The 16,993-nt window shown below is 40.5% G+C and overlaps 1 protein-coding gene across 1 annotated transcript in view; it reads left to right on the top strand.

Moving 5' to 3' along the window:
• LOC117490221 (ryanodine receptor 1-like) overlaps positions 1-10,494 on the top strand; it is a 58,131-nt gene extending 47,637 nt beyond the window's left edge. Inside the window, 16 exon segments of the mRNA XM_034139845.1 lie at positions 32-1,353; positions 2,580-2,650; positions 2,945-3,104; positions 3,217-3,303; positions 3,370-3,639; positions 3,747-3,877; positions 3,987-4,029; positions 4,114-4,247; positions 5,450-5,510; positions 5,625-5,771; positions 5,850-5,984; positions 6,074-6,230; positions 6,398-6,462; positions 6,648-6,748; positions 6,823-6,874; positions 9,261-10,494. Of these exon segments, the coding sequence (XP_033995736.1) occupies positions 32-1,353; positions 2,580-2,650; positions 2,945-3,104; positions 3,217-3,303; positions 3,370-3,639; positions 3,747-3,877; positions 3,987-4,029; positions 4,114-4,247; positions 5,450-5,510; positions 5,625-5,771; positions 5,850-5,984; positions 6,074-6,230; positions 6,398-6,462; positions 6,648-6,748; positions 6,823-6,874; positions 9,261-9,356 (3,032 nt within the window). The 3' untranslated portion in view covers positions 9,357-10,494.
• Positions 10,495-16,993: the final 6,499 nt, after the last annotated feature.

The following is a 16,993-nucleotide window of genomic DNA, read 5'->3' as shown; positions in this document are numbered from 1 at the left end:
AATATTTGAACTATCACTCTGTGTTATTCAGGAAACGTGGTGAATGGTACAATTGCCCGCCAGATGGTAGACATGTTGGTAGAGTCCTCAAGCAACGTGGAGATGATCCTGAAGTTCTTTGACATGTTCCTCAAACTGAAAGACATAGTGGCTTCGGATGCTTTCAAGGATTATGTCACAGACCCTCGAGGGCTGATTTCCAAGAAGGACTTCCACAAGGCCATGGACAGTCAGAAACAGTACTCTTCTTCTGAGATCCAGTTTCTTTTGTCCTGCTCCGAAGCAGATGAAAATGACATGATCCACTATGAGGAGTTTGCTAATCGCTTTCAGGAGCCTGCCAAGGACATCGGATTCAACATCGCGGTGCTCCTCACAAACCTGTCTGAGCACGTCCCCCATGACGTCAGGCTGCAGAACTTCCTAGCACAAGCGGAAAGTGTGCTGAACTACTTCCGCCCCTTCTTGGGCCGCATTGAAATAATGGGCGCCAGCAGAAAGATTGAGCGCATATACTTTGAAATTACTGAAGTTAACCGCAAACAGTGGGAGATGCCCCAGGTCCGAGAGTCCAAGCAACAGTTCATATTTAATGTCGTCAATGAGGGCGGTGAATCAGAGAAGATGGAAATGTTTGTCAACTTCTGCGAGGACACCATCTTTGAGATGAATATAGCTTCACAGATTTCAGAGCAGGAAGAGGAGGGAAAGGGGGAAGAAGATGACGAAATGGACGAAGTCGCGGTTGAGGGAGGACCAGGAGGGGGAGACAATGGAGGAGGGGATGAGGAGAGTAACGGCGATGAAGGGCAGCCTGAGTCGAGCTCTGCCTTTGCAGATTTCATAAACAGCCTGCTAAGCTTCTTCAGCATCTTCACCTTCCGTAACCTTCGCAGACAATATCGCAGAGTGAGAAAGATGTCCTTCAAGGAGATTGTGGTTGCTCTGTCCACGTTTTTCTGGACCATCCTCATGAGTATACTACACTTCATTTACAGTGTGTGCAAAGGCTTCTTTATGATCATCTGGCAAACACTGTTTGGAGGTGGCTTAGTCGAGGGGGCTAAAAATATCACTGTGACGGAGATTCTGGCGAGCATGCCAGATCCCACGCAGGACGATGTGCATGGAGACGGACCAGGAGAGATGAGGACAGGGGAGGAACAAGACACTGGGGGGGTTACGGACACTGGGGACGCGGGGAGTGGAGAGGAGGAAGAGGAGGATACCCAGGACAAAGAGGGTGGGAGGATACCAGGTATGGATGCTCCAGGTGGACTTGGAGACATGGGGGTAGAATCACCTGTTGAACCTCCAACCCCTGAAGGAACTCCCATAACAAAGAGAAAAGTGGTAAGATTTAGAAGATAACTAAGTTGAATACAAATATGTAAATATTAACTAATTCACTGGGTAGTCATCAATCCAGCTTCAAGTGTATTCTTTTTTTTTTTATCAATATGTTTATTGATTTTTAGCATACAAAAAAATCCCATACATAGGACGAAGACATAGAGCCCAAAGCAATACCTACATATACACAGGACAACTACATTACTTTACATTAAAGTTGATATCATGCTATATTTGAATAATATAGTGTAGGACCATACCTATATAAGGCATATTTATACTTTTTTTTTTTCAAAATACCAAACAGATCATGCATTTTAGCCATGCGTCATTTCGCTCAATTTGCACTTTTTTAGCTCTGTTTTAGCAAGGGCAGATTCAGTGAGAACAGCACCACCTACAGGTCTGGCATATGTACTACAGCGTCTCCAGCGCTTTCGAACGGCAATGGCCGTGGCTGTCTCCTCCTGATTGGTGGAGTTGGCCCAATAGCCGTAGCGCCACCGTCCTGACGTCAGAAAAGTGTTCAAATCTGGATCAGTCTGTATCAGATCCGTTGCAGCCCCTTTTTTAGAGATTTGGGTATGGAGGAAAATAGAGAGGGTTGTGTTTTCTGACACTTGGTGAGTTCCCTGGAACACCGGGGACACATATTCATGTATAAAAGACGTACAAAAGTGCATTTTGCATGATAGGTCCCCTTTAAAGAAAAATAACAACACTAAATTAAATTGGTACATACATACAAGGGCACTTTAATACATCGGCAACCATCTAGTTTTCCAGCAATAGGACCGTATTTCTGCAGAGGCTATCACAGTAATACAAATATGTAAATATTAACTAATTCACTGGGTAGTCATCAATCCAGCTTCAAGTGTATTCTACTCTTTTTATTGACACACATCTTCCTAACATTAAGACACAAGGTTCAAGGTTTTTATTTGTCATACGTACATAGCTACAGTGTAGTTATGTCGATGAAAATCTTAGGTCACAGGCTCCACCAACAGTGCAACACAATAACACTGAAAAAAACAGAAAAAGTAGTGCAAGTAATACTTGATTGGAATATGATATATTAGATAAATAATGTGTAAATTGCAGCCAGATTAATGTTATGGATGTTCACAAAAAAAGGATCAAGTCAAGTTTAAAAGATAACTCTATTTGTAAAATAGAAAGGCTAAATTGTTAGTGGCTATGTAATGTTTTGTTTTTTACAGGCACCACAAGAGGCTGAAGCCAGCCAGAAACCCCCTGAACCGGTTCCTGTAGCAGAACCCGAAAAGGCTGAGTAAGAGTTTTGAGTTGTTTTTCTCATTTACGTTAGTTTGCTCTGAATATATAATCTCACTTCAATAGTTCGAGATAACAGGCTAGACCTTTTGCTAGGATATAAAATGTATTTGGCATGTAAAGTTTATTTTCATTACACTTGTTAAATTACAGAAAATAGGGGCTTCTTTGTGGGGGTTGTTGAGACTCATGGCAAATTCAGAGTCGCACATCTGCCACAGTGACAGCCTTGATTTGTATGTTGACGAAAACCAGAAATAAAACAATAACTCCACTGTGTTTTGGTTGTCAGTGCTGAAGCAGCAGAGAAAGCAGAGAGAGAATCCCAGAGCAAGGAGGAAGCACGGCCAGAAGCCCCAAAGAAATCTGCCAAGAAAAAAGAAAAGAGGCCGAAGAGGGAAGGAGGCTTTCAAATCTGGACTGAGCTGGAAAACCAAAGAATTAAATTTATGGTGACACATTTGCTAGTTTTTTCCCAGAATTATTTGCTAGCATAATTTCAAAATCTCTGAAATTACCTTCTCACTAATCAGTTGAAATAATTTGAATCTCTCTCTCTTGTAGAACTACCTCTCCAGAAACTTCTACAACCTGCGGTTTTTGGCTCTGTTCCTCGCATTTGCCCTGAACTTCATTCTGCTGTTCTACAAGGTAAAAAGATAATATTGTCTTTATATGATTATGTTGGAATTGATAACTAAATAATACTTTCTTCAGGTGTCTGACAGCCCGCGTGACGGTGAGGAGACGGAGGGATCTGGAGCGTCGGAGGGAAGCGGGTTCTTCGAGGGCTCTGGGTTCTTTGAAGGTTCAGGGGAAGAGGCTGAGGGATCGGGAATGAATGAGGGAGAAGAGGATGAGGAAGATGTACCAATATATTTCTATTTAGAGGAGAGTACTGGCTATATGCAGCCTACTTTGACCTTTATTGCTGCCCTACACACAGTCATCTCATTCATCTGTATCATTGGCTACAATTGCCTCAAGGTATGATTGGCGCACAGTAAACAAAAACAGTTAATTCGATGTGTAAAATGTGACTTTTGACCACAAATTTGACTCCAAAAACGTGCATTCTGTGATTGTTCTGCCAGATTCCACTGGTGATATTTAAAAGGGAGAAAGAACTTGCTAGAAAACTGGAGTTTGACGGCCTCTTCATCACCGAGCAGCCTGAGGACGATGACATTAAAGGCCAATGGGACAGACTGGTCTTGAACACACCGTATGTAGATAAATATAAATAATTTGTCTCTAAAAACTGTCAAGATTTAGTACACACACAATTCATCTTTTCAAAATAACAACCAAAATGAATGTCCCTTTTTTCACAGCTCTTTCCCAAACAACTACTGGGATAAATTTGTCAAAAGAAAGGTGAGTTGTGTTTGATTTCCGTGGTTTTGAAATGGCTGTGTTGAACAACTGTTACATGATGTGTAATCTAATGTCTGTGTCCAGGTTCTGGATAAGTACGGAGACATTTATGGCAGAGAAAGAATAGCTGAGCTCTTGGGTGTCGATTTAGCCTCCCTGGATGTGAGTCAACAACATGAGAAGAAACAGGAGGAACCCGACATCTCTGTGTTTGCATGGTAAATAGTTTCAATAATTCAGGACCTCTTTTAATAACACTTCGTCTGCCATATTCATCACATCACATACATATTGTTCTCTATGTGTGGAACATGTTGTTTGAATTCATCTTCAACTGCACCAGAAGCCTTTCGATATACTGCCCAAATATTCCACAGGTTTGACTTAAAACTAAATCGACTTTAGGTTAAGTTTACTGCAGATCAAACAGAGTACAATACACCGAGATGCGGAACAACTTACTTACAACATCAAAATAATTGAACTGCTATTTATAACTCCTCCTAATATAATGCCTGCTGGCCCTTACTTTATTTATTTACCATGCTGTTTACTTTCTTCTTCTCAACGACTCATATGTCAATACAGACGAGTGTGGTTTTTCTCAAACCATAGGCTGCATAATTACCTGCTTTTTCATTTCCTCATTTAGTCTTACCCAAAATATATTTGACTATATTGTTTTGTATAGTTAAAACATTTATAACAGAAATAAATTGGGATTTTAGCCTTTGAGAAAAACACATGACAAAGAGAAAACCCTCAAAAGCAAAAGAATATCAAGCAGAGGTGATCAGAAAGTAAGTATACAAATGAAGGTAGAACGATCAGCATGAAATGTGCTATGAATCTTGAAGGAAGACGTCCCGTTAGTGAAGGAACTTCCCAAAGGGTGCTCAGAGAAAATAACAATGATCGTTTTCTGGGAAAATAAAATGCAGGAGAGGCCCATTGTGAAAAAAAGTGTAGCATAACAAAGAGATATCTGTGTAGAATATAATTGGTAGGTGCAGCTGGCAGGCGAAGGTTAAGAGAAGGTAAAAAAATGACCTTGGGTGAAAGCGTGGGAGCGCTGTCTTCAACTACCGTGCATTTTTCTCAAAGTTTCCTTGTGTAATGACAAACACGCCTTCATGTTGCACAAACAAGCAGCACGCCTGCACAGGCCAGAGACTGATGATGTGTTTTAATTCAAGGTTATTGTGAAATTGTGTGTGTGTGTGTGTGTTCGGGAAGAAGTAAACATACAACTGGATTAATGAAACTTGGATTATTCAGCACCAGTTGTGTGAAAGTTTTTAAAGGGGCACTATTATGTTTTTAGGGTTAATTTAGAGTCCCTTTAACTAACTTGACTTTTTTTCTTACATTTCAAACAAATCATTTAAAATAAAAACCAACCAATAATGTATCTCTGTAGGACGACCACCGTTGACATCAAGTACCAGATCTGGAAATTTGGCGTTATTTTCACAGACGGTGTAAGTAAATCTTTACTCACATGTATATTGCACTATATACTGTGGTATACTTACAATTTAAATGCGAGCTGACCTTTGACAACTGAAAAAACCTTCCCCGTTATCTCTTTGCAGACCTTCCTGTATCTCTGTTGGTACACCATCATGTCTCTGCTTGGGCATTACAACAACTTCTTCTACGCCTGCCACTTGCTGGATATTGCAATGGGCGTGAAGACTCTGCGCACCATCCTGTCCTCCGTCACACACAACGGCAAACAGGCAAGTGCAGACAAAAGCTTAAAATTACTCATATTCAGTATTATTGTACTTACTCTGTTCCCTTCTTGTCTGCACTAGCTCATGATGACAGTGGGCTTGCTGGCCGTGGTGGTGTACCTTTACACTGTGATCGCCTTCAATTTCTTCCGCAAGTTCTACAACAAGAGCGAAGATGAAGGCGAACCAGATATGAAATGCGATGATATGATGACCGTAAGCCGCTTATGATGCAAACAAATGCACTTTGGTACATTTGTGACAACTCCACTTCTTAAGCGATGTGTATTTACTCAACTTTGCAGTGTTACCTGTTCCACATGTACGTGGGCGTGCGTGCTGGCGGAGGCATCGGAGACGAGATAGAAGATCCTGCTGGAGATGAATACGAGCTTTATCGCGTGGTCTTTGATATCACTTTCTTCTTCTTCGTCATTGTCATTCTACTGGCCATTATTCAGGGTAAAGACACTCTTAAATGTCATGTGATTGGTTAAGAGGAAAGCACGGAAAGAGGCACATGTAAAGAGCCTTTTCAGACTTGCTTGTAACTGGATATAGGAAAAGGATTCAAAGTTATGTTGGGAACCTGACATATCTTGCAATGACTCCCCGTATGATTACTTTAGGTTTGATCATTGATGCCTTCGGAGAACTCAGAGACCAACAAGAGCAGGTCAAGGAAGACATGGAGGTATGACCCTTTCATTCATTGTTCATTCATTCAACATTAAGCTGTCTTTGGCTCTTTGTCTGCTGTAACAACGTAAATGTCCCCTCTGTGGGACTAATAAAGGTATTCTGAATCTGATTCATTTGACCCTTGTATACTATGTATTCACCAAGTGGCTCTAACCCTCATGACGGATTTTTGTGCAGACGAAGTGTTTCATATGCGGCATTGGAAGCGACTACTTTGATACAACACCGCATGGCTTTGAGACCCACACTTTGGATGAACACAACCTGGCCAATTACATGTGAGTGTACCTCCTCTGCGTTCAGTGATATGATGTATCAATGAGGAAAATATTAACATGTGGGTTCTTTTCAGGTTCTTCTTAATGTACCTTATCAACAAAGATGAGACGGAGCACACTGGTCAGGTTAGTCTGAACAGTTTTATTGCCTTTTTCTTATTGGTGTTTTGATGTATTAGTCAGATTAAAACTGACTGATAACCAGGGGCAGCGGGTATTGGAGACTAGAGAAGACTTCCCTCAATTATTGGTCCCTTTACTGTTGTGCACACACCATTGTTGCCTAAAAGTAGCATCATATACAGGATACTGCTAGGGTATATCACAGAGGTGTGGACTCGAGTCACATGACTTGGACTCGAGTCAGACTCGAGTTACCAATTTGATGACTTTGGACTCGACTTGACAAAATCACAAAACACTTGCAACTCGACTTGGACTTGAACACCAATGACTCAGGACTTGACTTGGACTTGAGCCTTCTGACTTGAGGTGACTTGATAATTTAATTCAGGGGTCTCCAACACGCCGATCGCGAGATGCCGCTTGAAGAGCAGACTCCCGTCGGGGACACACTAGGATCATACCATTATGTGAAAGAAGGGTGGGGGACAGACGCTCCAAAGACAGCAGGTGTAGTGGTACAGGCCAGATACACAGAGCGACGGGGAGACGGATTTAAATGCAAGCGCGTCGGAAGAAGTCAAGAAATTTGCGAAAACCGAAAAAAGGAGCAGCTTCTGGCTGCATTTCAATGATATTGGAGAAAGCAAAGCTGAGTGCAGGATTTGTAAAATGAAAATAACCTTCAGAGCAGGGTTTTTTTTTTTGGTAACCACTCAGGATTTATTGCCAGAGGTGGGAGAAGTTCAGATCTTGTACTTGAGTAAAAGTACCAGAGTGTAGGAATACTCGGTTACAATAAAAGATCCTGCATTCAAAATGTTACAAGTAAAAGTACAAAAGTATTAGCATCAAAATACAGTTAAAGTACCACCTGCAGAGGGATCTAGATTCAGGTGTTCTTTTCCCCATAGAGACGCCTCGCTGCACATTATCCCTTGCATAAAGATAGGTTGTGGGTCCCTTATAACATGTTGTACACAGTGGAAATAAACATTCTGGTTACCTTAACATCAGGGATCTTATACATTAAACTCCTTCTGAATCAAACCGTCACGGTAGCCTTACCTTACTGATCCCTCTTACAATAGAAGAAAAACATGTTACTTTACCAGCAGAGAGAAAATGGATTATTAAATTATTAATGTGACTAATAAAGAGCAGTTTGATTATTAAGTATTATTCTGTTGATCGATGTCATTACATTTGTTGAAAAGCACATAAGGACTTGTTTAAGACTCGTTTTGTCAAAGTTTAGGACTTGGACTTGACTTGAACTTTCCCATCCTGACTTGAGACTTGACTCGGACTTGAGCGCAAAGACTTGAGACTTGAATCGGACTTGCAAAACAATGACTTGGTCCCACCTCTGGTATATCATGTTCATCATCTACAAATATCAGCCTGTAGTACAAGGCTACATTTTATATAGACATAGACAAACACATTTAATTATCAAATAACTATTAAGAACTAACAGTGTTGGAGGAAGGACTTAGATCCTGTACTTAGAGGTAAAAGTATGAATACTACAGTCTTAAAATATTCCTGATTTCAGTAAAAGTCCTGATTTCAAAATGTTTGTAAAAGTACAAAAGTATTAGAATCAAAATGTATTTAAAGTACAAAAAGTAAAAGTATTCGTTCTGCACAATGGCCCATTTCAGAATAATATAGAGTACAGAAATCTTATATCACCTAAATGTACTTCAAATACTTACAGTAAAAGTACTCGTTATGCAGAATGGACCTTTTCACAGTATTTTATTATTATGGTTATAATATTATCCTGTTTTTATAGAGGTAAGAGCCTTTAAGTATTCTAGATATGTGAAATACTCTGGAGAGTAGTAGCACAGTACTGTATTATACCATATTTGTAATATATGTGTTTTTATATGTACCAAATACCTAGTAACTGTGAGTGTTAACACGAATGAAGTGGAGTAAAAGGTACTGTATTTGCTTCTGAAATTTAGCGGAGTGGAATTATAAAGAAGCAATATATGGAAACACTCAAGTAAAGTAGAAATATGTTTAAAAGTATTTAAGTACAATACTTGAGTATGTGTTCTGCAAACTCAACGTATACTTCTAGCAGGATGTATGTGTGTACATAGACTGTTTACATGTTTGGTGTCTGCATTACCGTCGTTTGAGCTTACAGCAACAGTATTTTGATTAGCACCTGCTAAAAGCCTCATGCCTCCTGTTCTCTGTATTATTGTTGTTCAGTAGGTGCATATCATTCCTGTTATAAACATAATAACGTGTTCTGTGTTGCTTAAAACATGTCTGATAGTTGGTCAAATATTAGCCTTCCTTATCCTGAGCCTGTGCTGATAACACAGTTTGCTTTCTTTTTGTTTATTGTCTCACGCTCTTTTAGGAGTCGTACGTGTGGAAGATGTACCAGGAGCGTTGCTGGGACTTCTATCCTGCTGGAGACTGTTTCAGAAAGCAATATGAGGATCAACTTTCCTAGCCTACAAGTACTTGACACAAATGCAGGGAGAATAACAACTGCTAAATACATGTGTTTTTTGTCACTGGCAAAGTGGATGTTTAAAATGTTACCAGCCAATCAATAGAGTACTTTTCTTTTGGCTGGTGACAGATGCAAATCTACTAGCTATTTGCATATGTTTTGCATATTTCACTAGTAAATGGGGGGTTCATTTTGTGTCTTATGTACTGTTGTACATCATTCCTGACAAAACTCACATCAAATGGATTTTGTCATGAAAATGCTAAATAAGTTTCATCAACATACTGTAACTCCAAACGTTGGTGACTTCAGCGTCCTTGAGATGGCTAAGATACTTTTTATATGTGAAACGCATTCACACCAAGTTTTTTTAAGATTCATCATGTTATTTCATCATTTATCAAAATGCGTGAAAATGTTTTACTAGTTTTAGTTGAATGTGTTGGCTGTTGAGGAGGAAAAGTGCCTAAACTACCACATTTATAAAAGCATGTAGTTGCTAGCAGCTTAACACTTTGCCTTTCTGTCTTTATATGTAGTTAATTGTTTTTTCTTTGATTACTGTTACTTTCACTTAAACATATTCATTTTTTTTTCTCTCTGTTGAGATTTCTTTAGATACTGTAGCTTTTATTTGATTTTAAATTATTTTATTTATTGTTTCTCAAGACAACTATAAGTCTACAATGATTAATACATTCTGTATACAGTAAGAATAAGCTTCATTGTAATCTGACACTTATTTGACCTTTTACTCCTCAGCATAATAATGTGCGTATTATGTATGTAGATAGTACTTTCCAGTATCAGAATCCTTAAAATGTGGCTCCTAATTTGCAACATTTACAGAATGGATTCAGTTATTTTTCCGTGAAAAGAGGTAAACTAAATGACATGATATGTGGTGATCAGAAGGAAATATATTTTATGTCGATTGTCAAATGAAAATCCACAGAAGGTTATCTAAAGTAAGGCTACATTGGCAACCATAACAACAGTTTGAACAAATCAAATTATTTTAAACTTAATTTATTTTCCCCTCAAATCAAGTATGTACCAAAACCTGTTTGTGGTAAAAGTGAGAGATTCTGGAGTTAGACTGTTGACATTTCAACAACCATAATAAAAAAAAGAATGTCTGACTACATTTGTTTTTCTTTGTACCAGAGATGGAGTACTCGAGTCCTGGACTCGGACTCGAGTCGGACTCCAGTGTCGATTTTCGGGACTCGTGACTTGACTCGGACTCGCGCACTGATTGACGCGACTCGGACTCGGACTCGTGAATTCTCGCGCACGATGACTTGGACTCGGACTCGGACTCGTGAATTCTGGCGTACGATGACTTGGACTCGGACTCGTGAATTTTTCCCCCCACGATGACTCGGACTCGACTTGTACATTGACGCTCCGACTTGGACTCGGACTCGAGCAAGTTTTCTCTGGAGTCTGATGTCCTCTATCCTGGCGTGTGCACCTGCGAGGCGAGTTCACGTACTGGGCCCCGCTATTCCAGTCTAAAGATGTCTAGAGACACACCCCGCATCGTGCTGTATGCTTTCACACATTCTGCTTCCACATTGGAAAAGAGCAGCGCAAAATGCTCGTTATGTGGAAAAAATATTGAAGAGAAGGCTCCGTAACACATTACTCTAAGGATCGAGTTCAGACATATAGGCTGTCTTGAACACTATCATCAGAGTAACGTGATCTAATCAATAAATAAAGATTCAGCCGATAACACGAAAGCACATGGCTACTTAACATGCAGAATGACGTCATTTTGCATGCTAAGTAGCCAGGTGCTTTCTGGGGCTTAATCTTCATCAGTAAACCGATTTAACCGGTAAATGTTCTTTCAAAATAAGAGTCCCGATCTTATTACTATCAAAATAAAAGTGCAAAACGAAAACTTTACCATAGGAAAATATTGGCATACAAATATAATCACTTCTCTAAAAGGTAACTAATTTTAAATATAGTTAGACATATTATAGGTCATTTACAATAATAATAATAATATTAGTAATAAGCTTTATATTTGTATAGCACCTATTACAAGAATTGTAGGCAAACTGGCTTCACAGCAGTTCAATAGACTGATTAGTATAACATGACAGGATAAAAGCAATGTAGAGGAGCAGCTACATTACAACACATATATCCACGAAGATTAATACATGAAGACTTGTGACTCGGACTTAACTTGGACTCTTCTTAGGGGACTCGGACTTGGACTCGGACTCGAACACAGGTAATGATGACTCGGACTCGACTCGGACACTCCTGGGTGACTCGGACTTGGACTCGAACTCGAACACAGGTAATGATGACTCGGACTCGGACTCGACTCGGACACTCCTTGGGTGACTCGGACTTGGACTCGGACTCGACTACGACTCTCCCTTGGTGACTCGGACTTGGACTCGGACTCGAAGAGTGGTGACTCGAGAGTGACTTGGACTCGTGAATTGGTGACTTGACTACAACACTGCTTTGTACATCCATGGCCTGTTTCCTGTCCCGTACAGGAGCATGTATGCCCCTGTGGCTGATTGGCTGGAATAGTGCCCCTTTAATTAACATTGTGCTTATATTAGCCTAACGTTCACAGTGATTTATACTGTATTGATACTGATTCAAAATGACTAAATAAGAGACAATATCAAAAGAAAATGTAATGCTGTTGAGTCATTTAACACGGTAACTCTGAACACACTGGTGCAGTTTTTTTGTAACATCTCATCATCACAGCCCATTTTCATCCCGAGCTGTTGAACTGTGTCCCTGTGGAACATCCTTTATAAACTGGGATTAAGGCTGAGCATAAAAACTCACATTGAGCCCATTCTGTCCTCCAACATTTCTCTCTGAGCCTGAGATACAGCGACTGTCAACATGAATGCCTTGGGGATGAACGGTGAGTCAATCTCTTCACTGAGCAATCATCATTACAGCTGTGTGACATTTTATATGCAAAACCACCAATAGGGTGATTTATAGACTGCACCAACAGCAGTACAAAGATGCCCTCAACAGTGCACGCTCCTTCCACTACTCCTCTGTAATACAATCTGGCAGCAATAACCCAAAGACCCTTTTTTCTACTATTAACAAGCTCCTCAACCCCATGGATAATATCTCCAACTCCTTCACCACCTCAAAGTGTGAATCCTTACTCTCATTCCTCCAAAGCTAAGTCTAAATAATACACAGCAACATAGCCAACTCCTCCGTCTCGGCCACCACCCATCTTTTCCGGAACCTGCCTACCCTCATCCTTCCAGGCACCCTTTTACAGCCTTCAGACAAATTAGTCACCGGCATGAATACCTCAACTTCCATCCTGGACCCCATGCCCTCCACCCTTGTCAAGGCCTGCCTCCCCCAACTCACTCATCTGATCACCACACTCATTAACTTCTCTCTGTCCACTGGACTTGTCCCCCCTGCTCTGAAACTCGCTGCTGTCCCTCCCATACTCAAAAAACCTGGTCTCAACCCTGATTCCCTCAATAACTACCGGCCCATTTCTAACCTCCCATTCCTGTCAAAAATTCTGGAGCGAACTGTTGCCTCCCAACTCAAATCCCATCTGGACTGCAATGACCTTCATGAACCTTTTCAATCTGGTTTCCGTACTCGCCACAGCACAGAATCTGCCTTACTCAAGGTCACCAACAACCTTCTCCTCTCTGCTGACTCTGGTTCCCTCTCAATTCTCATTCTCCTTGACCTAACAGCCGCATTTGACACGATCAACCATTCCATCCTCATCAATCGCCTCCAGTCTTCCATTGGCATAACCGGTACTGCCCTCTCCTGGTTTAAATCCTATCTCTCTGACAGACATCAATTCATCTCCATTAACAACTCCAAATCCCCCACAGCCCCCGTCAATCATGGCGTCCCTCAGGGTTCTGTACTTGGTCCCCTTCTGTTCATCATCTACATCCTCCTAATTGGACAAATCCTCCGTCAACACCAACTCCAGTTCCACTGTTATGCTGATGACACACAGCTCTACCTCTCAACAAAATATATTTCTCCAACCACACACTCCCAGCTCAGCACCTGCCTCACTGACATTACAATTTGGATGCAAAACAATTTTCTAAAACTTAACTGTGACCAATCGGAAACTTACTGTATAATCATCGGCCCAAACTCACTTGCCCGCTCAACCCAAGATTTTTCACTTACCATCGACGGCTCCATTGTCAACCCCGCTGCTCACATTCGTAACCTTGGCATCGTCCTCGACCCCACCCTCACTTTCCTCCCTCAAGTCAACCAGGTCACAAAAAAACGCTTTCTTCCATTTAAAGAACATCGCCCGCATCAGACCCTCCCTCTCATCGACCGCTGCTGAAACTCTGATCCATGCCTTTATAACATCCCGACTGGATTACTGCAACAGCATACTTTTTGGATCACCTGCAGTCATACAAAAAAAACTTCAATATGTCCAAAACTCAGCTGCCCGCTTGCTCACCTCCACCCGACTCTCCGACCACATCACCCCTATCCTCCATGACCTCCACTGGCTCCCCATCAAACACCGCGTTGACTTTAAAATCTTACTTTTCACTTTCAAAGCCCTCAACAACCTTGCCCCGCCCCTACCTCTGTGACCTCATCCAACGACACACCCCCACCCGTCGCCTCAGGTGTGCTGAAGCTAACCTACTGCAGCCCATCAGGACAAAGCTCCGGACCTGGGGTGACAGGGCCTTCGCTGCAGCCTCCCCCTCACTCTGGAACTCCCTCCCCAGCCACGTCAGATCTGCCAACACTCTCACATCATTCAAACAATCCCTCAAAACTCACCTTTTCACTCTTGCCTTCAACTCCTAATCCACTAACCCCTCGCCCTTAAAAGTTTAGCACTTTTTACTTTTATTGTTATTTTGTTTGTAAGCGCTTTGAGCACCAGGAAAAGCGCTTTATAAATGTAATGTATTATTATTATTATAACCATCAAGCATGAATGAATGGAAGTCTTGTTAGAGGAAGAATGTTGTAGAAGTTTAACTGGAATCTGCATAAATAAGGTGTGATGAATAGTTGTTAAGGATGATGTGCTCAGTTTCTGTATACATTATTAGAGCTTTTTGTTAATGACACATTTCAACATGTTATATTGTTAAAAGTGTACAATGCCTTTCAATACAGGTTTTGATTTTTGAGAAGTAAATCTTAATCATTTTCCTCTCTCCTTTTAAAAAATGTAATAAGAGAAAAAGTAATGCATTTCCTATTTGTTTGTGATAAACATATAAAAACAATCTCAGGATAAAGCTGGAAATACTAAACAATATTACAACTTTTGTGAAATAGCTCTTCATATTATTTTAATCGCTTTAATAAAATGTGCCCATGTGTTATTTACTGTATGTTTATAGATTAGATCCAGATGTATGTGTGATGATGATAGCTGATATTTTGATTGGTCGTGTCCCACATGCAGACCCCTTGATCCACCAACCATCTGACCGCCTCTTATCTGTGGACATGATTTAATAATTGGGCGATCATGCTCCCACTGCACCAAGATCACTGACCATGTGTTATACTATCAATACACTCTGGGTGTTAAGTGGTTATAGTTAGAATTGTTCAGCCGGTTAGCTTTGCTTCGTTTAGTTTAAAGACCTGAAACTAGGAACCAGCTATCGTGGCTACACTGAAGAGTAAAAACAACAAGACGACAGTCCAGGAAGTACATTTTCCCAGTTGAAAAGTATTTCTAAGTAGGACATATCACACAGTTAACAACAATACCAGGAAGTAGCAGGAAGTTTGCTAGACTGACAGGTGCCAATGCTCATTCCTGCAACCAACCAGTTAATTGTTTTATTGGTAGCCTGTGCTCTTGAATTGATGATGATGAATTTGTCTTACTTTTTAGTCAATGGCTGAATATGCTGAAAAAGGTGAGTTAATAAGACATAAATGTAATTGTCTTGAAAAATGTGCTAACTTAAAAAGGGTATACTTTATTTACACTTGGAGACTCGGTAAAGTTACACTTAGCGCCCATATTTTTCCTTAACAGTATTATTATTATTTTACCTCTTATACCTCTTTCGTCAACTATTAGTCCTTGTACAGTAAGCGACATACTGTACGGTGCCACCACCACCACACATTTCTCTCCAAGATCTTGTGTGTGAGCATATCAATGACAAAGATCCACCAACTCCACCTGTCGCCCCAAGGCCTGTGACCTGTGTGTCCCAGAGGAGAAAGGTGAGTTCAGTGTGTCGGCTTGTTCTCTTTTAACAGTTGCTGATAAATTAAACTGAACTGTTTACTCAAACAAATGTGTTATTTTAAACCACTTAATCCCAACAGGAAGGAATTCTCCCCTTTCAATAAACTACAAAGGAGGTGCAAATTCAGCAGGGTGTCTGCGCCATGGCAGTTTCAGTAACGACGAGCAGTAAGGGAGATTTATCTGCTGATGGGAGGTGCTGCTGCTTCCTCTGCTATGGGTTAGCTAGGCGCATGCTCGCCCCCCAATCTTGACGCCAAAGCTACTGACCTGCCATCCAACACAAATGTCTCTGGCATGGGACAAGTACTGTAGGAGCATACACCAACAGCGATAAAGATAGTTTAAAAGGAGCAATGTGTAATACCTAGCCACTATTGAACAAATACAAATGGGGCAGAATTACTCCAACTGTATTTCCCTGATCAATGCGTGGCTGTTTCCTTCTGCAGCGTGTAAAATATCCAATATAATTGAAATAATATCAATGAGATTTGGGAGATTTTTGCAACATGAGATACTTTTTTCTTCATAATGTTGTGAGTCTTCTGCTCATGGATAGATGAAAAAAGATTTGCAACAAATGTTCATTTTAGCTAGCTTCTGATTGTGGACAAATTTCTCCATTTGAGCCTATTTCATTCCTATTAAAAAAAACTTGACAGTGACTTTAGCAAGGTGAATGCAATCTTGATAGCTTGCCAACAATATACCACACATCTACTGTGTCATCTGCAGCAGTAAACATTTGTAATGCTGATGATTGAGCTCAGTCAACAGTGAACTGTAATAGTAGTGTGCGGCTTAGCACTTCCTCAAATCCGACTAATATAAACTTTCATTTAATATATGTTTTAATTGAGGGTTTTCCCCAATTGCAAAAACATGTAAACACATGTGTTCCTGATGCACCCATCCTCCTGTCCCTCAAGGCTAAAAGGTGTGTTCACCTGAAAGCTGTGTTATTATCCCTTTCCCACTCTTTTTTTGTACAACACAGACATTTGCCCTATTATTTGGAAGGTGATGCGTCCACCCGAGGAGTCTGGTGTTCATAATTGAGAAACTGAAGCAACCATTTGAACAAAATAAATAAAAAAATATCAAGGATCTATTGTCAAAAAACTGCTGTTGCCAAACATGGTCCTCTAGTTTTGGATCAAATGTACCAAGATGAAAAGTGAAAGTCTCTATTATATTCAATTTTATTTTATTGTACTATTTTATCTGTTTTATTGTGTTGCACTGTTGGAGGGAGCCTGTGACCTGAGATTTTCATTGTCATAACTACACTGTAGCTATGCACACATGACAATAAAAGCCTTGAAACTTGAAAGCAATAAAAACACGTGCTCAC

The sequence above is a fragment of the Trematomus bernacchii genome, unplaced genomic scaffold (assembly GCF_902827165.1).
Source record: "Trematomus bernacchii unplaced genomic scaffold, fTreBer1.1, whole genome shotgun sequence".
NCBI lineage: Eukaryota > Metazoa > Chordata > Actinopteri > Perciformes > Nototheniidae > Trematomus > Trematomus bernacchii.
Note: the sequence above shows the minus strand (reverse complement) of the source record. Positions and strands in the feature narration are given on the sequence as shown.